Source organism: Sander vitreus, chromosome 6 (genome assembly GCF_031162955.1).
Source record: "Sander vitreus isolate 19-12246 chromosome 6, sanVit1, whole genome shotgun sequence".
NCBI classification, from domain to species: domain Eukaryota; kingdom Metazoa; phylum Chordata; class Actinopteri; order Perciformes; family Percidae; genus Sander; species Sander vitreus.
The window spans coordinates 19,247,040-19,272,031 of NC_135860.1; the positions used below are offsets into that span (position 1 = coordinate 19,247,040).

The 24,992-nt window shown below is 39.0% G+C and overlaps 1 protein-coding gene across 1 annotated transcript in view; it reads right to left on the minus strand.

Moving 5' to 3' along the window:
- sntb1 (syntrophin, basic 1) overlaps nucleotides 1–24,992 on the minus strand; it is a 46,309-nt gene that overhangs the window by 12,756 nt on the left and 8,561 nt on the right. The window contains exons 2-6 of the mRNA XM_078253384.1: nucleotides 15,121–15,358; nucleotides 4,855–4,972; nucleotides 4,619–4,708; nucleotides 2,512–2,648; nucleotides 1,693–1,889 (exon numbers count right to left, since the gene is read on the minus strand). Coding sequence (XP_078109510.1) covers nucleotides 1,693–1,889; nucleotides 2,512–2,648; nucleotides 4,619–4,708; nucleotides 4,855–4,972; nucleotides 15,121–15,358 — 780 coding nt within the window. The remainder of the gene's footprint in view (nucleotides 1–1,692; nucleotides 1,890–2,511; nucleotides 2,649–4,618; nucleotides 4,709–4,854; nucleotides 4,973–15,120; nucleotides 15,359–24,992) is intronic.

Below are 24,992 nucleotides of genomic sequence, written 5' to 3' on the forward strand. Positions count from 1 at the left end.
CTGTGCTTTGTCACCAATCCTGTTTGTAGTATTTATGGACAGGATATCGAGGCGTAGTCGGGGTGGAGGGGGGTTGCAGTTCGGCGGGCTGGGGATCTCATCGCTGCTTTTTGCAGATGATGTGGTCCTGATGGCATCATCGGCCTGTGACCATCAGCACTCACTGAATCGGTTCGCAGCCGAGTGTGAAGCGGCTGGGATGAGGATCAGCACCTCTAAATCGGAGGCCATGGTTCTCAGCAGGAAAGCGATGGAGTGCCTTCTCCAGGTAGGGAATGAATCCTTTCCCCAAGTGAAGGAGTTCAAGTACGTTGGGGTCTTGTTCGCGAGTGAGGGGACAATGGAGCGGGAGATTGGTCGGAGAATCGGCGCAGCGGGTGCGGTATTACATTCAATTTATCGCACCGTTGTGACGAAAAGAGAGCTGAGCCAGAAGGCTACCCTCACCTACGGTCATGAAAGCTGGGTCATGACCGAAAGAACAAGATCCAGGGTTTAAGCGGCCGAAATGGGTTTCCTCAGGAGGATGGCTGGCGTCTCCCTTAGAGATAGGGTGAGAAGCGCAGTCATCCGTGAGGAGCTCGGAGTAGAGCCGCTGCTCCTTTGCGTCGAAAGGAGCCAGTTGAGGTGGTTCGGGCATCTGGTAAGGATGCCCCCTGGTCACCTCCCTAGGGAGGTGTTCCAGGCACGTCCAGCTGGGAGGAGGCCTCGGGGAAGACCCAGGACTAGGTGGAGGGATTATATCTCCAACCTGGTTGGGAACACCTCGGGATCCCCCAGTCGGAGCTAGTTAATGTGGCTCGGGAAAGGGAAGTTTGGGGTCCCCTGCTGGAGCTGCTACCCCCGCGACCCGATACCGGATAAGCGGACGAAGACGGATGGATGGATTTCCTCGCTAACTACAATGACACACAAAATGTGATTATTATCAAACATCTTGGGAGTGTTTAATTCAAATTGAGCTCTGCAGGCGTGAATGAAGCCTTGCTAGTCTAAAGTGAAACTGACTTTGGCACAGTGATATCATAGATGGAGAGAGGAGAGGTACCCAGGGGAGATGTGCAGTTACCAGGACATTTTGTGCTTGGAGAGAGAGAGAGAGAGAGAGAGAGAGAGAGAGAGAGAGAGAGAGAGAGCGCGAGAGGGGTATTCGGTTGGAATTCCCTGGACGGCCCAAAACCCAATGCCGTATAAAACGCACACACACGCACACACACACACACACACACACACACACACACACACACACACACACACACACACACACACACACACACTAGAATATCATTAATTTCTATAAATAGCAAGTGCTTCATCCACATCTTTCATATGGCTATTCAATTTAATCACAAACCCTTTCCTATCTCAGTGTATAAGTGGTTGATAGTGTATTTGGATTTATGCACAGAATTTAGACTTTATTTTAGGCCTGCAAGACCTCAGGCAGTACTTATTCATCCAAACTCTTCAGTCTCTCTGGATATGTTTTGCTGCAGCATGCCTGAACATGTCTAAGCATGCATCACAAAATTCAGCACAGTGACCTGCGCTGCTCACTCCACTCCTTCCACAGCTACGTATTCTTGTGTGTTCCGGTCTCTGTTTATAGCGTCAAAGTGTTTATATTTGTCTTTATCCGTTTTAAAAGGTACTTTGAATCAAATTGTTTATGTATTACGTATCAGTACTCACTCGTCGTGACTTCTTTAATCATCTCAGCTGAGGCGTGACATCCGTTGACGATGTGTCTGGTCCAGAGGGACAGATCCTTGGTGGTCTCAGCCCGGAACAGGTGAGTCTCGATGCCAAGTCGTGTGCCAGTCCGAGTGGCAAAGAAAAGCTCTGTACCAGAATGCGGCGATCCCCGGTCAGGGCCAGAGTGTACCAGACTGGATAAACACATAAACATAAACTGCCATGTAGTATATGGTAAGAATATTTTTGTCATTATAACTAAAAGCATATATGCCATTACAAACTCTTGTTAATGACAAACTTTCTTGGTTTTTCCCTCACTGTGAAGACACAATTTTAGAGTAAACTATTGAGGGTCTATTATATTGGAAACTGAATGACTGAATGAGGGACTCATTTCAGACACATCCTAAAGATCTACAGCCACATAACAGCTGAGCTCTGTGATGCTGTAATGCTTATTATAAGCAAAAACCAAATTGGAAGATGAATACAAGTTGAAGTTCAAAGTTTGCTTTTGATCCTTAGGAGTTGTGGTAAAGTACATACAAAAATGGTAGAGGTAGGTATTTGAAATACAACCGTTTATCCCGCCCCTCGGATTGAGCCCCGTCAATGGTGAGTTCCCAGACCCAACATCTTGATGTGGGTCTGGCTTGTCAGGCTAATCAAATGTAGTATTAGTTTAAAAATCTAAAGGATTTTACTATGACAACACAATAGTCTCCATAAAATCTATATCTATATCTTAAATATGTTGTGGTGTGAATATACTGGGTGTGTTTGTGATGTCTGTACATATGGTGGTGGACCTACCGCGTTGCTAAGAGTGGATGAGTGTGTGCAGGGCTCTGCCAGGCCTCCTTGCCTCGTGGTAAAGTCTCATACAGCAGAAGGTCTTTCTCCGTCACCACCACCAGCACCGGCTTCCAGCACTGCTTCTCACTCTCTGTCTGCAGCACAAACAGATAAAAAAGGAAAGCTTGTATCCATCTATCCATTTTCTATACCCACTCATCCTGTGCAGGGCCATGGGGGGAGTGCCATATTCAGATGAAAAACATTTAAACAAAAAAGCTGTTTAAAAATATGTTTTAGTTGAGTATTGCACTATTTTACCACAAATTACCAGGGCCTGAAGTAATACCATAAAAATGATTAAAGAGTCTGATCAGCAGCCCCCAAAAAAGTATTAGGCATTTGTTTCTATAATAATATAAACAGATCTTCGTGGAGCTATAAAAGATAAATGAATTAAATAAATCTAATAGGTTGATCATGTTGAATTTGAATCAAGCACAACCTTAATTCATTTGATGCTGCAGGATTCGATGTACCAGTGGCCTCTTATATTTTTAACATTGAAATTGTCCTCAGGTCTTTAGATGAAAGCAGTATTTCATCAGTTATATCAATGGTTGTTTGCCAGTGAGAGAGCTGGATTAATGGGACTAATGGTGTGTCAGAGAGAGGGATGGTGTGTGCATGTGTTTAACATGTAAAAGACTTAGCAGTGGGTGTAGATCAGTCTTCACCTCTCAATCTTTTTTTTAAAATCACCTCTTAACCTACACTTTTCATCCATCATATTTCATTCCAAAATGCTCCAAAAATGTTTGGGCTGTTACACACTTTCACAAGAAATGTGTACGTTCACTATACTGTTGTGTAGCCATTAGCTAAAAATAAAGGTGGCTAGTGTGCAAGTACACTTTTCTATGCAATGCCCCCTCGCCCACCCATCCCTCCTAACGAGCAAACCCTCGCTTTCCCTTCAGAACACACACTGTTAATCTCTTAGTTTAGAGCACACACACACACACACACACACACACACACACACACACACACACACACACACACACACACACACACACACAGCCCCGTGTTTCATATTACAATGCTCCATAACTATTCTCATTATGAGCGCTTATCTTCGATGTTCAGCCTCAGCCAATCGTATCGTGGGATTTTGAGGGTCATGGGTCAGCTTTTTAACATAATGAGAATATGTTGCTAAGTAACAGTATTGTACTGCATTTGAAGTATCAAATACTGGCAAATGCATGAGGACTAAATTAGACAGGTATATGTGTGTGTGTGTGTGTGTGTGTGTGTGTGTGTGTGTGTGTGTGTGTGTGTGTGTGTGTGTGTGTGTGTGTGTGTGTGTGTGTGTGTGTGTGTGTGTGTGTGTGTGTGTGTGTGTGTTTTTGTATGAAAGCGAGAGTGAAGCTTTACCTGTGTGTGTGTGTATGTGCTTGTATGAATTCCAAAGGTGTGTACCTGTGCGTGAAGAGTAGTATTGCACACTACAAAAATATGCATGGAAACACAGATACCTATGCGCACACAAACACACACACACACACTTGTAAATCTATACCCTGATTGCTGTAATGCATCCCAGAGCTCATAGAAAACCTAAACCTAATTCTAACCTTAACCCTGGTATTATTAGATAACCACTAAATAAAAAATAAAAATGTAAATATAATTGATCAATACATAAAATGCAAATCATAAGTAATCCGTCTAAAACAAGACATGACAACATTAATAAAAAAATATATACAAAAATCAAGTCTTAACCCTTAAACAGACCTTTGAAGGTGAAATTGTGTCCTAATTTTTTAAAAAATGTCCACACTTTTAAAGTGTAAGCTCAAACTGGTCCTCACAAAGATAGATGAAGAGCACACGTGCACATATACACTTACACACCATAGTTCCAAAATGGTAATAAGAGAAGGTACCCCATTCAAAATGTGAGAAATCTAGAACCAGGGGTGTATTGTAAAGCATTTTACACTCCCTGTCTCTCTCTCTCTCTCTCTCTCTCTCTCTCTCTCTCGCTCGCACGCACGCACGCACGCACGCATGCACGCACGCACGCACGCACGCACACACGCACACACACACCTACCTTCCCAGCCAGCCATCCCAGGTGTCGTATCTCTTTGCTGCCAGCTACCCCTGTCCTGGCTGTGTTCTGGATATCCTCTGCCAGCGCCCGCTGTGGTGGGATGATCATTCAGGATGCATTAGATTCAGAGCTGCTCTAACGAGCTGAAGCATGGCCACAGTACAGTATGGAATCATTGAAAAATCTAATTCTAATGGTGACATTGATGAGAATTACCAATGAAATCAAAGACAGACCTGTGCCAGTGTGGATGTGACAGAGTGCATGGCAGTGAACCAGGACAGGGCAGATGGTTGGTCTGAGCAACGCAGCACCACGGTGTGCCTAGCGTCAGGGGAGTGCAACTCCAGTTGTCTGGAGGAGGAGATAAAAAAAAGTTAAAACAGCCCTAACCTCTCTGTTATCATTGGACGGGTTCTAAGACTTTAATGGTTCACAAACCTCAATGAATACATTCTTGAATATTGAATCTATGCTAGCCTTATCAGGTAGACCCAATTGGACTCAATATAATCTTAACTCATAGATTTAGAAACCAAATGTAATCCAAAATGACACTCTGTTAGAACAATGAAATAAAGTGCATTAAAATTTGAAGTCAAATGAAAACACAAAACAGACATTCTTTATGTATCCTATTCGGGCCAAATGACACTGCTGTCTCCCACTAAATTTCCAAAGCTAATCTCCTTATATCATATGGGAGTATTGCTGGCCCCGAGAGAAATGCATCTGTAAGATGCTTCTCGATTTCACTGAAAAGCTCTTTGTGTGCTCAATGAATATTTGACAATGAATCAGCATCTACAGTGCATACAGCAGTGTTCTGTGGTGTAAAACCAGCAGTTAAAATACTCTGAACAGTGATGCTAAAGCAAAGCTAAACTGCATGAAAAACGATTCTAAGTAAGAGTGATATCACAATTAACTTTGACACACAAACTATTAAGTATGGCTGACTCAAAGGCAAAATGCTGAGATTTGGCCACGAGTTTCCCACCAACTCTGAAACTATCTAGCATCTCTGTTCACAGCACTCCACTGGCCAGGTGCTCCCAGTGGTTTTAAATAGAAACTACTCCAAAATCAGGGTGGTTTCAACTCTGCAAACATGCTTTACAGTACACACTGGAGACCTGGAAAAGCCCCAATGAATGTGATGAATCTGCTATTCCATCAAACCCTCGGAGGTGGGAGGTACCGTCTAGATCAGCTCCAGGTGTTTTTCTGGGTTAAAAATAGAAATGCTGCCTGTAAAAAGTGAGTTGATTAAGGACAGGCTAGGGGGAGAGCAGAGGGGGAGCAAGGGGCCAGATGTGCTTTTGATATAGGAGGTTTTTAAGGATGGTGTTTGTTTTAGCAACAACTTGACTACCGTGAGTTATACTAGACCCAGAGGAAGCATTATCGGCCATTCTCTGGTTATGATGGGGGGTGGCTTTGGGGCTAAAATACCCATCTCTTGCATGCATGACACAGTGCATGGGGAATAACTTGGAGAACAGCACATGGACTGGATGACCCATAGATGGACTTGAATGTAAAGAACTAAGCCTGGAAGACTGAGTGAAGATCAATCTCTCACTTGATCAAAGGGTAGTTGTTCTCACAGGATTAGCATTATATATAGCAAATATATATTCAAACTTGGAAGGTCTGTTCCAGCATACAGATGTGATTCATGCTGATTTATTTTTGTAAATATTAATTAATGAACTCTAAACAGCAGTTGCATGAAATAAATAGCTTTAATAGCAAAATATCACTTTTAAAGCAGTAATGCACATGATAATACTGTTGAAAAACTGATGTTTTTGATATAACAACACAAAATATAAGCCAATTGGAATTGAGGTATTACTGGAAAAGTTAAATAATGCCAAAAGATGTAGAACATTATACGGTTTGAAGTTATTTTCTAGCTGAAAGTATGAGTATGTTGAAAAAACGCCATAGTATAGTATGTTGAAAAGAATCATAGTATAGTATTGTCGAAAAAAGTGATAAAAAAAAGTTATTATACTGTAACTACTATGAATGTCTGAAAAAGTCATAGTATAGTATATCGACAAATGTAACAGTATACTACGTCAAAAAAAGTGATAAAAAAGTCACATTATAGTATGCCAAAAAAAGTGATTAAAAAAATCAGTATAGTATGTTGAAAAAAGTCATAGTGTTTATTTATTTCGAAAAAAAGTGATAAAAAAGTAATGGTATAATATGGCGTAAAAAGTGATAGTAAAACACGTGCAAAAAGTCATAGTGTAGAATGTTGAAAAAAGTTATAGTATGTCTAAAATGTGAAAAAAGTCATAGTATGTCAGAAAAAGAAATAAAAAATAATAGTATAGTATGTCAAAAAAATTATAAAGTCATTGTATAGTATGTTGAAAAAAGTTATAAAAAAGTAATTGTATAGTATGTCGAAAAAAGCCAAGAAAAGTCATAGTATTGCATGTCGAAAAAAGTCATGGAATAGTATGTCGAAAAAAGTGATAAAAAAGTCATAGTATAGTATGTCAAAAAAAGTGATAAAAAAGTCAGAGGATAACATGTTGAAAAAAGTGATAAAAAAGTCATAGTGTAGCATGTTGAAAAAAGGTGATAAAAAAGTCAGAGGATAATATGTCGAAAAAAGTGATAAAAAAGTAATAGTATAGCATGTTGAAAAAAAGTGATAAAAAAGTCATAGTATAGTATGTTGAAAAAAGTCAAGAAAAGTCATAGTATTGCATGTCGAAAAAAGTCATGGAATAGTATGTCGAAAAAAGTGATAAAAAAGTCATAGTATAGCATGTTGAAAAAAGTGATAAAAAAAGTCATAGTATAGTATGTCGAAAAAAGTGATAAAAGAAGTCATGCATGTTGAAAAAAGTCATAGTATAGTATGTCAAAACAAGTCATAGTATGGTATGTCAAAAATGTCATAGTATATTAAGTTGAAAAAAGTGATAAAAAAGTAATTGTATAGTATGATGAAAAAAGTCATCATACTATGTAGAAAAAAGTGATAAAAAAGTAATTCTATAGTATGTTGTAGAAAGTCATAAAAAAGTCATAGTATAGCATGTCGAAAATAGTCATGGTATAGCATGTCGAAAAAAAGTGATAAAAAGTCACAGTATAGCATGTCAAAAAAAGTGATAAAAAGTCACAGTATAGCATGTTGAAAAAAGTGATTAAAGAGTCATAGTATAGCATGTCGAAAATAGTCAAAGTAAAGCATGTCAAAAAAGTTGTATGTCCAAAACGTTGATAAAAAGTCATTGTATAGTATGTCGAAGAAAGTCATGGTATAGCATGTCGAAAAAAGTTATAAAAAAGTAACAGTATAGCAGGTTGAAAAAGTGATAAAAAACGTCATAATATACCATGTCGAAAACAGTTATAGTCTAGTAATATCGAAAAAGGTCATAGTATATTATGTCCAAAAAGGTGATAAAAAGTCATTGTATAGTATAGCATGTCGAAAATAGTGAAAGTATAGCATGTTAAAAAAAGTGATGAAAAAGTCATAGTACAGCATGTTCGAAAATAGTGAAAGTATAGCATGTCGAAAAAAAAGTGAAAAGAAGTCATAATATAGCATTAAAAAAAAAGTGATAAATAAGTCATAGTATAGTATGTTTAAAAAAAACATAGTATAGTTTGTCGCAAAAAGTGATAAAAAAGTCATAGTATAGCATGTTGAAAAAAGTCAATAGTATAGCATGTCGAAAATAGTCAAAGTATGTCGAAAAAAGTGATAAAAAAGTCATTGTATAGTATGTCGAAGAAAGTCATAAAAAAGTCATAGTATACATGTCGAAAAAGGTGATAAACAATCATAGTATAGCATGTCCAAAAAGGTGATAAAAAGTCATCGTATAGTATGTCGAAAAAGTGATAAAAGAAAGTCATAGTATAGCATGTTGAAAAAAAGTCAATAGTATAGCATGTCGAAAAAAGTAGTCAAAGTATGTCGAAAAAAGTGATAAAAAAGTCATTGTATAGTATGTCGAAAGAAAAGTCATAAAAAAGTCATAGTATACATGTCGAAAAAGGTGATAAACAATCATAGTATAGCATGTCCAAAAAGGTGATAAAAAGTCATCGTATAGTATGTCGAAAAAGTGATAAAAGAATTCATAGTATAGCATGTCCAAAAAGGCCATAGTATAGGATGTCCAAAAAAGTGGTAAAAAAGTCATAATAGTATGTCGGAAATACTGAAAAAAGTCATAGAATAGCATGTCGAAAAAAGTTATAAACAAGTCATAAAATAGTATGTCGAAAAAAGTCATAGTACAGTATGTCCAAAAGGTGATAAATAAGTCACAAGCCTCTTTCACTTAGTATATTGAACCTCAAAACTTAATGAAACATAGAAGATTCAAACATTCAACCTCCTGGCTTCCAATCATTCTCTTATTAGCCTAAGCTATCTGACCTGACACAAATTTAATGTTTTCGTAAAAAAGTCATAGTATAGTATGTCGAAAAAAGTGATAAATAAGTAAAAGTACAAAATGTCAAAAAAAGTCATAGTATAGCATGTCGAAAAAAGTCATAGTATAGAATGTAGAAAGAAGTGATAAAAAAGTCAGTATAGTATGTCGACATAAGTGATAAAAAAGTCATAGTATAGTATGTCGAAATTATCATAGTACAGTATGTTAAAAAAAAGTGATACAAAAGTGATAGTATAGTATGTCGAAAAAAGTCATAGTATAGCATGTCGAAAATAGTCATAGTACAGCATGTCGAGAAAAGTGATAAATAAGTCATTTTATAGCATGACAAAAAAGCAATAAAATAGTCATAGTATAGTATGTCGAAAAAAGAGGGAGACTGACAGGAACACAATCTTTCTCTTCATCTATTTGTATTCTTCAGTCCAGTAATATAGGTCTTGAAACTAATTGCACCATAGAGGATTTGAAAACTTAACCTTCTGTCTTCCACACATGCGCCTATCGCACTAAGCTATCCAACCTGACACAGCAGTTTATGTTTTCGTCATTTGCATCTTTCACTTAGTATATTGGTCCTCAAAACTAAATAAAACATGTAAGAATCAAACCCTCAACCTTCTGTCTTTCAGTCATTCTCTTATCATTCTAAGCTATCTGACCTGACAGAAGACTTTATGATTTTGGCATATTCGTCTCTTTCACTTAGTATATTGAACCTCAAAACTTCCTCAAACATGTATGATATGAACACTCAACCTTCTGTCTTCAAATGATAATGGTATCACCCTGAGCTATCTGACCTGACACGAAGTTTGTTTTCGTAAAAAGTCATAGTATAGTATGTCGAAAAAAGTGATAAATAAGTAATAGTATAGTACGTTGAAAAAGTCATAGTATAGCATATATAGCATAGCATCGAAAAAAATGATAAAAAAGCCATAGTATGTCGAAAAACAACACTGCCACAAACATTCTTTTCATGTATTTGTATTCTTCGTTCCTGTAATGTAAGTCTTGAAACTGATTGCACCATACAGGATTTGAACAGTCAACCTTCTGTCTGCCAATCACTCCCTTACCACCCTAAGCTATCTGACCTGACACAGTGCTTATGTTTTCGTCATTTGCCTCTTTCACTTAGTATACTGAACCTCAAAACTTAATGAAACATACAGTATAAGATCATAACCTTATCACCCTAAGATATCTGACCTGACACAAAGTTAATGTTTTTGTAAAAAAATCATAGTATAGTATGTCGAAAAAAGTGTTAAACAAGTCAAAGTATAGAATGTTAAAAAAGTCATAGTATAGCATGTTGAAAAAGTCATAGTATAGCATGTTGAAAAAAGTGATAAAAAGTCATGGTATAATATGTCAAAAAAAGCCATAGTATAGAATGTTGAAAAAGTCATAGCATAGTATTTCAAAAAAAGTCATAGTATAGTATTTCAAAAAAAGTCACAGTATAGTATGGCAAAAAAAGTCTGCAAACTCCAATCAAAAAGGCCTACATTTTGACATATAAATTGTGTATGACAAGTAAGAAGTGTGGGCGTGAGAGCAAGTTATAGAGAAAATTTTAAGAGGATTTCTATCTCTCTGCCCTCTAGCTATGACATCACACACACTAAGCCGCCTCACAAACGCAGAAATAGACTACAAAACCATTAAACTTAAACGGTGATAACACAAAAAATGTACAAGATATCAAACAGCAGAGATATTTTCTAATAGCAGAAGTTTTGTCAATAGTTTAAAAGTTTAAATGACGTCTGTAGGTGAAAGTATGTAGAAGGAGTAGCATTTTGAAGTGGAAAAGGATTTGAAGGATTTGAAGCCTGCTCCCAATCACTTTCAATGTAATTTCTTCTCAATGAAACCTAATATTTTAAAAAGCAGAAATAGCAGAAATAAAGTTGAATAGTAGCCATCACGGCTATATTCAAGCCGTGATGGCTTTTTTGTAGCTGAACGTATGCAGAAGTTAGAGGCGAACAAAGAAAGTTGAAGAATAAAGAATCTGATAACAATACTGCTGAATCAGCATTCACACAATGGAGACAACTTAAAGGTCCAGTGTGTAACGTGTTTAGTTGTTCATTATCAAAATCTGTGTTGCCCGTTCACAAACTTGTCCTTTTTCATGAATATTTACCACCACCATCAATTCCAAGTATTCCTTTTGGCTTGAAATTGCCATCTTGAAATACATTAGCCGGTAAGGGACATACAGGACATACTGCTCAGCCTTTCTCGTTTTCGCTGTCACATGATAAACTCACAGCTGCTGCTAATGGGTATCGTAGCTTCCCGGCCCCGGCAAGTTTGAAGAAGGAAACATGGAGGACCACACGTATTCAAAATCCAAATTTCAGGAACAGGAGTCTTCTTCTTCACCCAGAAAAAGAAAAAGTATATTGAAAAGAGCAAGAGACTGGCTTTTTGAAGTGTGAAGGCTACCGTAGCTGTAATATGTACTTTGAACTGCGTGGTGCGAGAGAGTTGATTGCGATAAATGATCTCAACGCTTGATGGGAGAAATTCCCACACATTGGACCTTTAAGAGATTAGTACTAGGATACCAAAGTAAGAGGTTGTATCATTCAAGTTAAAAGGCCAATTTCCCTGCACTAGTATTGAGGTTATCTAACATAGTATGCAGGCATACCCTTGACCTAGGTGAGAATTGGAGAGAGAGAGAGAGTGTAAGTGTTATTCCTTTCAAAAAGCTTTCAAGGTTAATCATACTGTGAGGAACCGTGCTGGTTCTGCCAGGAGTCATCTCCTCCTTTTACACAGCCATACATGTTTTCTGTGGATAACCAAGTCTCACACATTCATACTGCAGGTTTCCCAGTAATGACACAGATTGATAGTGAAAGAAAACAGAGATATATTTCAACCATTTAGGAGTTAATAACTTTTTTCCTCATCTCTTGGCATTTCTCTCTTCTCCTTTTCCTTATCTTTGCTCATCTCAGCCTTTTCTGTTTTTCTCAATTTTCTCCTCCATCCCTTCTCACTTACTCTTATCCCATCTCTCCACACCTTCTCATAACATTTTTATCCACACTGTAAATGATAAGAGTGTAATAATATGATATATATAATCTTTCACCAATGTCACAGGAAGTTATACTGTATACACTTATCCTACATTGTATATGTTAGAGTAAGGTGGGGAAAATGCCTTCAGAGCGTTACAAAGTTTAGTTTTAAAATAAGGCAAATCAAGTCTTCTCTTCTCCGTACTCTACTCCTTCACCTCTACTTTCCTTGTCTTTTATGATCGTGCTCCGCCTTTCCTCATATCCTTCTCTCCTGTCTGTCCTCAAAGGCTTACACACAGTTTAAACCACATCTGCTGAAATGAAAAGAGAAACCCTCTGAGGGGATGCAACATTGAGTCTTGTATAAAAAGATAAGCCAGACTCCCCTGTCACTTAGCATAAAGCCTCTTAAACCATTCCAGCTCCGAACCAAAAATAAGAAAAACAGAGAGTAGGTTTAATTTTGCCCTGTAATCTTTATCTGATTACATTATCTATGAACACGATAATACTGAGAAGCATCCAACTTTATGTGAGTTTCATGGCATAACAGGCTACATTTCAACTTGGGTGTCCTCCCATTCAAACATTTACTAAACATTTACTGGTGAGTCAAAGGGGAATTTGCCCTGGCTGTGAGGATAAAGGACATTAACAAAAAAAACATGCTGGTCAAGGTACATTTTTTTTACACAAATCAAACCACAAAACACTGTTATCTGTGGAAAGAAAAAACTCACCTTGCCACCAAAAAAGTTATTGACCCCATTACCTTACCAATAAAGTCAAAGTTATGGCCATCAAAATGAATGTTCAACTACACTGTGCTCTTAAAAAGGTTTAATACTTAAACCAAGATGTGTGCAAGTACAACTGAAATGTTCTCCAAACAGTCTCTGAGCATTTTGAAATGTGGGATTCAATATTTTATATTTTTAAGGAGAAATCTGTTTATTCCCATTTTCAGGCAAAACTATCTATCCAAGAACAACTGGCCAACCACAGCATGAACTCCAACTATGTCCTCACTAATGTCTGCAAAAACTTTGTATCTACAAAAACTTCTATATGTTGCACATTTTCCGTCAGATCAGTTTCGACAAGCTGTTTCCACCAGGAAGCTTTCTGTTACGCTACGCTAAAGGGAGACTGATGTTTTCAAGTTGAATTTGAAGCAGGGGGGAGGAGCCAATAACCCCTTAAGGTGGGTCCTGCTCTAACAGATCTTAACAGCCTTTGTAGTTGAAATGTAGCTTTAAAGTAGTAGTTCGACATTTTAAGAAACCCATTTATTTGCCCTCTTTTCGAAAGTTAAATAAGAACAATACCACTCTCATGTCTGCACGCTAAGTGTGGAGAGCTGAGAGGCAATTAGCATAGCTTAGCATAATAATTAGAAGAGAGGGGAAACAGCTGACTCTGGACATATCCAGCAAGGAAAAGTGACAACTGCATTTCCATCTGACAAAAATAATGTCATTTTTGTGAATCTTTGTATTTAATATTTTAAAGGAAATAAAAGTTTGATCACACAAGAGAGCCAGTCACCAGAGAACATCTGCTCCGCCTGTGGATGGTGTTCTTATTTGTCATTTTGTTTGCAAGTATTTTTTCATTGATTGTTTGTGTGTGTGTGTGTGTGTGTGTGTGTGTGTGTGTGTTAGCATTTACATTTTACAGTTGCAGCGTTGAGCCGTCTAACAACGTCTATGCAGACGGAGGGACTTTGAAGTGACTGCTCAGTGTTAGGACTTGACTTTGATGTTGACTCCATCATCTAAAGCTTTGAAGTTTAGTGAGGTTCAACTATCTCACACTTCTAAAATCATACATTATGCAGAGAGGAACACACATGGGTGGAGGGACGGAACGATAGAGAGACACTGAGAACTGTAGAGAGAGAAAAAAGAAATACATTTAAGAGAGACACAATAATGGGTAGAGGATGGAGATAGAAGAAGAGAATTAAGCTGAGATAGCTGGGCGAGAGAGCCAATGAATAAAAAGGGAGAGGACAGCGAGAAGACAAAAGGGGCAGAAAACAAATAAGTAAGAAAAAGACAAGCAGGAAAGGAAACAACATGGTTAGAGAGAAAAAGAGGGAGAGACAACGCACACATTCACAGACTGGGACACCAAAAATGTTCAAACAGTAAATCTCTCTTTGCCGCCATGCTATTTGATTGGGCCATTGTCATATTACCAACCAATTAATTTGACGGCACCTCCTAACAGACTACCCCCCGTTGACTAATAATTATCAAACTGCCACTTCAAATGAAAAACTGTCAAAAAAAGACAACAGTATTGGGTTATCCCTTCAGGATTTCAGAAAAAGGCTGCATACACCGGAAGACTTTTCTATTTGCTCTCTGTCATACTGTTGAGTAAAGGAGCAGAGAATAATTGATTAACCTTTGGGTCATTAAGGCTAATCTTTTAGTTGTTTTAAAGTTGAACTTTGGAGCCTTTGCAAGTGTAATTTTTTTAAGCTAACCTTCTGAGCTAGTTTAGGCACTCTTGGATTCGCCACTACCCTCACAAGACACACTACTCTCACTGCAACGTATATCCAATGCACCCATTTTCATAATGGCAGTGCACTTGAAGTCAAAGTGTAATACATACTGATTTCTTAGCAAAAGTGATTTTTAATTTTAGTTTGAGTTTAGTTTTTAAAGAATAAGACCGGCAATATTCTGTAATAAAACCAACAACCTGTTACTCCGTTGTCAATACTTCCCATCCTGTATGTGGCTTTCAGCCTTTCCTACTGAAGATTCAATCTTTAAAAACAATTACGCATGACTGAACAATGTGAGATGGGATAAAAGGGACAGCAGCATTTCCAGAGAACTGTCTTCAGCTCAAGAATGAGGATACAGGCATTTTTATGTGTGTGTGTGTGTGTGTGTGTGTGTGTGTGTGTGTGTGTGTGTGTGTGTGTGTGTGTGTGTGTGTGTGTGCGTGTGTGTGTGTGTGTTTCACCTGCCTGTTCTCAGGGTCTGGTGTGGTCATGGCTCGGGTTACACAACACATCTTGAGTGGTATGCACCTCCTGTCGCCCTGCAGAGACAGGGAGGGCTGGGCAGGAGAGCTCGGAGGTTCAGATGAGGAGGTGATGGGAGGGCTGCCGAGACGGGGAGAATCAGGAGGGGGGGTTTCCCAGCCGATCTCAGACACAGGGGAGCCCTTTTTCACGTACGGTGTGGCCTCGCGCATGTACTTCACTGGGCAGAAAAAGGAAGACAGACATTTCCAGTATATAGTAAGACATGGTAAACACGGTCAAACTGGGACATGGCAGTAGCACATTTAGAGATTGAAATGTTCTGGAGATATCTTTGGTCAAGGTGGGGGGTTAATTTGAATGCATAAATTGGGAAAAAAGAAAAAAATATTTCACTCAGTAGATTCCTGCAGCATTGTTTGGTATAATATTTGTGTGAGCAACACACACAGATGACTGACTTACTCATTCCATAGATGCAAATCACAGAATCTACTGTTCGATCTTGAATCATATTTTGATGTGGACCCCAATTATAATATCAAAAGCAACAAAAAACTGTTCAAAAAGGCTCAATCTATTGTAGGTAGTTTGTCTCCATTACAGGACAGAGGAAGGATGTGATGATACCACAGATGTTTAGATACACAACAGAAACTGTTTAATTATTGCACCTCTGAGGCATTGGAAAGTATTACAGATCCTGGCATGTGGCAACAGATAGAAAAATAACTCTGTACTCAGTGCTTGAACTGAAGATGTGTGGGTAGTCTGGAAACTTGTCAATGTGACATTTCTTTGACTATGAGACTGTTCAATTGCTGGTTCAGGTTTGCAAGGGGGGATTTTCTTTATAGTAGACCTTAGTCCATAAGTTACACATTAAAACAAATGTATGTACAACTTGTGATTCTATAATTGAAGAGTATGCAAATAAAGCAGTGCATGCGTGTTGCACAGACAACAGTAAGCTCTGTTGATCAAATGATTACCTTCCAATGAGCTGGTACAGTTAGCCCTCTCTGCTATCAATTTGAACTAACAGTCAAAATGCTGATAGTCAAAGCAGACTCGGTTCACCTCTCAGTATAGTTCCTAAAATGTATACTGTAATGTATTCATGCTGTTAATTGCACTGATGATTCACACCTTGTCTCTGCTGCTACGGGCAGGCAGCATGAAAAGAGTTATGGTCTCGAAAACACTGATGCTACCCCCCATAGCCTCCAATATTTTCTAATAGGGCAGGCACAACTGACTCAGAAGTAGAGGTGTCACGATTCTCCAAATTCATGATTTGATTTAACTTTCGATTTTAAGGTCACAATCCAATTCAAACATTGTTTCAACAGGGACGGCACTTCCACAATAAGTTCCACTAGATTGCAGAAGGGTATTTTATAACGTATAAAATACTCTATCCTAACTATACTCTTATAGTTAGAGAAACAGTTTGAGTTTCTTAGAGTTTTACGAGGCGTAATTTAGGGCGTTTTTCCATTACATGCTACCTGCTCGACTCGCCTCGACTCTACTAGCCTTTTTTGGTTCTCCATTATGTAAAAAAGTCCCTGGTACCTGCCAATGGGTACTTTTTTTAAAGGGGTGATTGAATACAAAACCGATTTTACCTTGTCATAGTTGAATAATGACAGTTTAGTGGGTAACTAGGACACACATAGAACCTCAAAATCCCATTGACACCTCTTTCCTCTGCAAATCTCACAATTTGAAACTGCCTCTGAAAACGGGCAAATCTCAACGAGACGCCTAGTTGATGTCAACTTGGCGGCTCCTCCTCATTTGGCTCTGGTCTCTATCTTTGTCACGCTCAAACATTTACATAGGCTACACCACTGATCTGAGGTCAGCTTAAGTCTTCGTCAGCTTAAGCTTAAGTCTTAAATAGGTCGCGCAGATCTCAGAAATTGTATACATTGTTCATCTGCTATTTTATCACTAAATTCACTTCTGAGACTTTTTTATGCAAGAAATCAACTATGTAGAGGTCAAATATGGGCCGTTTTAAGAAAATTGATGGCTAATTGCAAATTTTGTCCGACTGTGTATCGGAGTTCAGCGGCCAGTGCTGACTGTGTTGCTGCCACCCGGCCTGCCTTCCTTCACAGACCCCGGCCTGCTGTGAGGTAGATGGAGCTCCGTCACGGCAGGCAGCCCATGGCACTCCATACTTGCGCAAAGTCACAGTTTTTTGGGTTACTGGACTACCAAACGCCGCTGCCCTGACAGAGCTCCAGGGCCTGCAGCTCCCCTCTTCCTGCTAAATGGCCGGTGTGTGTGAGTGAGAACGCGGTCAGCGAGCTTGTTACGCCAGCAATCCCTTACCGCAGTTTCCAGTTAATCTTATAATGTGTGTAATTATAATGTGTTGAGTTATTTAAACAAACGATCGGGGAAATAAACGCCTCTTGTCCGCGAGTCTCATTGATAGAGCCTGCGGCTGGATGGACCTCTATCAATGAGAGCTAACTAGCCTCACCTTAGAATTCTACTGAAATTCACTAAAATTCCTTAAATTGAAATTGGACACCATTGTTAGCTTTATAAGACCTTGGGGTTGATGTTATATAAGTGGCGTGACGAAATTCAAACTGTAAATATACTCGAATTACGCCGAAAATGAAGCTAACTAGCCGCGATCTGTACACATAGGATTGAAGGGACAGTAGCAGCTAACGAAACCCCTAATGTTCACAAAAATGCATTAAATTGAAATCGGACACCATTGTTAACTTTATAAGAACTTGGGGTAGATGTTATATAAGTGGCGTGACAAAATTCAAACTGTAAATATAGCTACTCTAGTTAGGCCGGCAGCTGGCAGCCAGCCAGCTCCACAGAGCTCCACGGAGCCCCGAGTATTCCAGTAGTCCAGTACCCAGGGAAACAGTGACTTTCACTGGGTATGGAGGTTTCCGCTTTCTCGTCAGACTGTGTGGAGCTCCTAGCTAAAGTCCGACATGTCTTACCAAATTTGCAATTAGCCATCAATTTTCATAAAACGCCCCATATTTGAGCTTCATATAGTTGATTTCTCGCTTAAAAAAGTCTCAGAAGTGAATTTAATAACGAAATAGCCCGACAAACAATGTATAACTTTGCAGTGTCTGAAATATGAGACCTGCTGTCTCGTCTCCAATGTGTTTCTATGGGGTTCGCTCAAACCAATCAGCGCGCAGCTCATCTAAATATTCATGAGCATACCATATTTGGAAGAAAAGCTCTTGATCCAAATAGAGCCATATTCACAGGGTAGTTAAGGGCCTAATAAAATAGCATTCGGGCAATTATCAGCCCAACCAATGTTACATACCCTATTAGGAGACCTTAAGGAACAGTGTAAAATACCCTATATAATCATTCAATCACCCCTTTAATATCACCTCTGTCGAGGTTCCAAGCGAGCTGAGGCAATACCAAAAGGTGACGTGAAAACCTGCAGACTACTGATTGGTCGGAGAGAATCGTCACTAATCACTGTTTCATCATTGCTAGCGACAGACGGGGGTGTAAGTGAACAAACCCGCCCTTTTTAAATAGTTTTAGCCAGCGGTGTTTATTTTCGCTGCCTCCAGCTTCTTTTGAAACAAAATGTGTCTTCTAGCTGTGGCAACGACAACACACCTTCGACGTTCTATGTGTGTGTCGCGTTAGGTCACGGCAGTTTCCTGCGGCGGCGCTATGACGACCAGCCGCACTCGCCTCACGCATGAGGCGGTACTAAAAATCTGCAATGAAAAAAAGGAGGACGGGGCACCGCGGCCAAGTCCAGTCGAGCCGAGGCGAGTCAAGCAGGTACCATGTAATGGAAAAACGCCATTAGTGCACAATTAGCTTGACAAGGTCCACATGAATGCACCATGGAGTCCCGTCGGAGCCCACATGCTTTACCTTGTTGGTTTACATAACTCACTCACAGGGAAGGGAACACAAAATGTTGCTACACCGGTGGCTTCAGAAAAGCAGGAGGTTTTCCAGTTCTGTTCTTTCTAGGTCATTTCTGACAGTGGCCACGGTGTCTGAAAAAGTCAAGCTGCAGGCTACCAGTAAGCAAATGTTACCCTGTGTCTTTAGCTGGATGCCACCAGCCGGTAAGCTACGCTGTGTCTGTTGTATTTATTTTCATCGGGCGTGCATCGGGTGTGGAGAAATAAAAAATACTGAGGGAATCACCGATTCCGCTTTTGATTTCGAAATTCCGAAATCGTAACAACCCTACTCAGAAGCCCCCATTTTTAACTGGTAAAACAGAAAGCTTTACTTGTAAATGTCAAACTCAATTTTCTGACAGGACACATGTTTCAGTAAAGGACAAAAATAGAGAGGCAGAGATAAAGTGGGTGCTCAGTACGCTTTCTATATCCTGAATGTTCTGAATCCTTGGTATGCCTTGGATGTTTAATTGGCATATCCCACTGTACTAGGCCGCGTATAATTGGCATATGGCTGTTGGCATTTGTAATCCAGCAAGTGAACTATTCTAGGAAGAAGCACTATGGACCCCTATGAGACTGCATAACAAGCCTAACCACCAACCTGTAGAGAAGAGATCACAGGCTGACACATAACACAGAGGAGGAGACGGGGGTGAGAGTGTCCTCAATGGACCGACAGTGACGATGTGATCCAATTGCACATTAGAATAACCCACAGTCTAATCAGATTAAAAGACTGGCAAATCCATTTGTTAAAATGCATCATAAGAAGGTATAATACAAGTGAATTCAATGGACTGAAAAGATCAAATCTGGTGCAGTTGGATGATGACAACCTTGTCTGGTTATGTTTGTTCAGAGCCGTGCATCTATGAGACCAAAGTGACACAAAGGCACATGGATTTAGAATTTAATTAGGATTTAAATTTAGAAATGAAAAGGCAACAAGGTTTTCAAATTTGAGATAGTCTTGTGACATACATAGATGCACACACTAACACACACTGTTGCCTCATCTTTTGTGATGCAAAGCATGATGAAGCTGCAAAGGAACACAAGCAAATACCTAAGATCCCCAAAAAGTGTGTGTGTGTGTGTGTGTGTGTGTGTGTGTGTGTGTGTGTGTGTGTGTGTGTGTGTTTGTGTGTCTGTGATAATCTGACATTGCTGCTGTTATTATCATGTTATTAAACACACTATTTAAGTTCATGACAGTGGCCAAGGGTAGCAAAATCACAAGAAATGAAACAATTTAAACAAAGTTGCTGTTAATGCATGATACAACGTCATCAGTACAATACATCTGTCTAGAGTGTGTGGGGGGGAAATCTGGAGAAATGGAGAAATCTGAAGCTGAATTATAAATTAAAAAAATTTGACTCCCATTAACCTCTTGCATCAACCATAAATCAGGCTCTAGACTCACAGGGCTTCACTTAACACTTATTTAGAAGTGTGACATAAATAAACAGGATGGCAAGCAACAAGAAAACATTAGTGTCACACTTGTATTGATAACAATTTCTATAACTAGTTGTTTAGGTAATTTATCAAGCATAAATGCCACTCTGGTTAAAGGGTGTTCTGCTTTTCTCTACTTTATATCATTGTATATCGAATATCTGTAAACAGGCAGTTTGAAACGTCACCTCTGGCCCTGGATTATGTGATGGATGATTTTTTATATTTTAAATGATTAATCAATGAATTAACATCGGAACGATTGTTAGTTGCATCCCTAATGAGGACAAAGATAAGGGGACATTTTACTTTGAACACAATGAATTTCAAATTATACTAAAACTATGTAGCCAAGCAGCTCAATCTTGGGTTTTTTACAGTCCACTTTCTGAACAGACTAAATTAAAAACAAATCATGCAGCTATTACACAAACATAATGTTTAGTGGGTGATTTGTTTTCAGTTAACATTTACAATGACAGTCCGGTGGGAGGAAATGTAAACTCATGAACCCGGGTCTCTGTGCCCAGAAATAGAGCTGTAACTGTTTCCAGCAGAGGGGAAAATAAATGGGGTGGAGTCCATATGATCATTACACTGGAAGTGTGTAAATGTGTTCCCTTGGGTCGTGTTTCAATTCCATTACAGCAGCAACACGGCCAACTCTGCACAATAACTTCAATAGCACGATAAGAACTTGGAGAGAATAGCACTCATACTGCTTGGGCCGTTACATAAGTCAGACCAAATGATCCAAATGAGGGCCCTCCCCCATCTGTCTGATTTTAATTCCTGATTTTTCTGGCTCTGGCTTGAAACAAAGTGAGAGCATGCACATACAGACACAACTAAATATTGTTGTATTGTGACTTCCACTCTCCACTTTTGTCCACTCCATTTAGAAACAGTGGCTTGCTGTTTTAGTAGTTGTGATGCAGATGTCTGAATGGCAATGTATCACCACAGACAGCTGTTCAACTAACCATAAAAATTCCACTTCCAATGATGATATTTAAAAACCATTCACTTGTTTGAAAACTGTACTCAGCCCCATTTACAGGACTTACACATTGTCCAAATAATGTAATAGTGTTCAGTTGTGTCTACAACACACATTCACAATGAAAACATACACACACACTTGTTCATTCGCTCATTCATTCCTCACCATGTGTTTGCGCAGCCCCAACACACACGCACACACACACCACTCCATACCACAAGGTGTAATTACTATATCAGCGTCATTGTGTCTTTTTCACTTAATAGTCCTTAACAGTATTTAATGAGGTCCGAAGTCATTGGACTTTCTACCATATGCTTTAAATGGGGATTTGTATTTGGTGAGAAAATGTACCAAAGGAAAAAAATAATACCTCCTCTAATTAAGCCTGTGGGAGATAAAGTAGACAGCTTAACATTAGTAGATAGTGGAAAGAGAACAGAGCAGGGCAAAGAGGTAGAAAAGGAGAAAAAGGGTCCTCTGATAGAAGAATGAAGGCTTTTACTCCGTGTCGGCATTGAGGTAGCTGGATACTACTGCAGCACAAAAGGCCTTTACAAATCCACCCTCAAGGCATCTTTTTGTAAGATTTGGACACATTTTTCAATGAGTTCAAATATCGCCTTAACTGAACAATGAATAGTAACTAATTTTATTTTATAAAAAGAATTTGACGAAGCAATTGCGTAGGCAGAATTACTCACTGACAACAAACTCTGAACATGATGTCAAACAGTTACTAACTCTCTGCAGGCTCCTAACTTTAGGTACTGTAAGTAGAGAAGAAGAAATGTGTTTACACAAAAAAAGAAGACATGGATCTGAACAGATTGAAGAGATAGCAAAAGTGAGCTGAACCTGTAGATCAAAGAAAATGAATAGCCATAGGTTTTCTGTATGAAAACATCCTGATAAATTGTTTGACTGTAAATAGGGCTATGAGTATGTGAATGTTGAAATTTTAGTCACTTTGGTAGGCGTGTATACAAGTACAAAGAAACTGAAAAGAAAGATGAGCTCAAGAGCTTATTTGCAAAAAGTGAAATAAGAAGATGCAAATACTTGATGCCTACAACCACACAGTGTGTTCAGAAGGACATATTTTATGTGATATCTCCATTACACTAAACAATAACCTGATTATTAACAGCCAAAAATCTGCCTAATATGTTAAACTGTCAGAAAAACAACTCACATCCCACATATTCTCACATAGTGGTGAGGCTGAGCTTTTTTTGTTTGTATGATATTTTTAGGGCCGTAAATCATTACCTTATACTACATTAAACTCATTTAGCAGATGCTTTTGTCCGAATTGACTTACAATTGACTATATGTGGTGAAAAAATTAGCTTGTTTACTATATTACGTGAATGCTGCCGTTACCATGAACATCCATCCCATTAAAACATGCTTTGCTTGATACTCTATATGAAGATAGGAACAAATAGTCAAATATTCATATTGAACAGCTAAATCCAAGCGTGATTGGAGTGAGCGGACACCAAAAAAGTCAACCAGAGAAAACGTTTTCAACTGATTGATTAAGCTGACCTAAGCTTAATCAGCTAGCCTAGTCTGCCAGCGAAATCAACGGTCGCCGGCTAGGATTGAAAAGTGCCTACCCATGTGCAGTGATTCCTCCCGAGGGAACACAGCAAATCTGACTGCAGTAGATGTGACAGAAAGGCATAAAAGTTGTGTTAATCCAGCCAGTGCACATGCCTCTGTTTATTTCCTGTTGTCCAGTCAAGTCCACACTAGTCGATTGTCGAACTCATACAATCCAATATTCCAGTCAAATCTGCTATGTTCCCTCGGAAGGAATCACTGCACATGGGTAGGCACTTGTAATAACATTTTGAGCATGTTTAGAGGCTAAAAACACGTTTAAAACTTGCCTGTTGGGTGCTAACGCTAGCAGGGGGATAACACGGTGTAGGCAGCACCAATTGTTATAGTTTTTCTTGCTACTGACAGCACTCCAAATTTTCAAACAACAGAGCTACGTGTTGAAATCGACCGGAATTCTCCTTTAAGTGAGGTGCTTAAAGAGCACTTCAAATTCTACTCAAGTCACTTTTTTGATAGAGCACTTGTACTTTTACTCAAGTCTGTAAATAGTCTGTTATAGTCTGTATACATGTCTGTAAATGACAACATAAACCACCATATTTGCTCAAAACCACAACCACAGAAAGTGTGAACAGATGGCAGTTTTTACAGTAGGCTGTTGACTCGTCTAGAGTGCCACGGATTCAAGAGAAGTCAGTGAAGACAGTGAAGAACAGTTATTTTGGGTTATTTTTGGTCATCCTGTTAAAATCTTTTTCAAATTTCCAATTTAAGTATTTAGCCACCGTAAAAGTTCAGTTTTCTGACGACGATTGGAGAAAACTAGAATAAAAACAAACCCAATGCTTACACTTGGAGGTGAAAGGAGTTTTGTCTTTTTCAAACAAAGACAACAGGAAACAACAGATGAGCTTTAACTCTGAGCTTTTGTTTTGGCTGTTAAAACTTTCACAGAGGAATGAATGATTTAATCTATTGTCTTCACCACAACAATAACTACTGCAACGCTACAGTTATTATCATCACCCACTCCCGCTCTGAGTCAGACTCCACAAAGCGGAGGAGATGATAGTTTCTCTAATAACATACACAAGCAGCTGGTAGACACATCGACTCTCTCTCTTTTTCTTAATCTCTCTCACACACACTTAGCACACTCAACCACATACAGCATACCATTGACTGTAGTATCCGTCTAGACTACACTGCTGACTTAACTTGATTGCACAGATATACACAAGCTCCTAGACACACACTCTGCATCACACTGCTGACAGCAGCACATATACACAGTATACCCATCCAGATGTCAGATGATGACAGGTACGGCTTGTTAGGGGATCGACAGAGGAGCTTACAAGACACTGACTCATTTCCTGTCTGCTGAAGTGTGGCAGATGTTCTTTATTGTATTCTGGCTTTCAGTTATTCATTTCTTCTTCCTTCATGTTTAGGCTTTTTGGACTTGTTTTGATGCACTTCTACCTCTGTCCAATATCAAGAACGCATTGTTTCAAAAATGACAGATTTTTTATGGTAAATCCACCACTGTTTACACTGCAAATTGCATGTGTACCGTGCGAGAGCGGAAAGCTCGACAGGCAACAACAATGACAATATTAACGTGTCAATTTCATCAGCCCAAGGGTTGCGTTTGACCAGTGGCAGAACGTGAGAGGTTACTTTACATAAACTAGTAAAAACTATGAGGCTTAGATTCTCAAATACCATATTACTGTAAATACTTACACTTGTTGTTAAGCTTTAATGCATACACATTCCTTGAGTATGCTATTATTGACATACCAAAAACATATTTACTACTCTACCCAGCAGGCTTTTGACCTAGTCTGGCAACT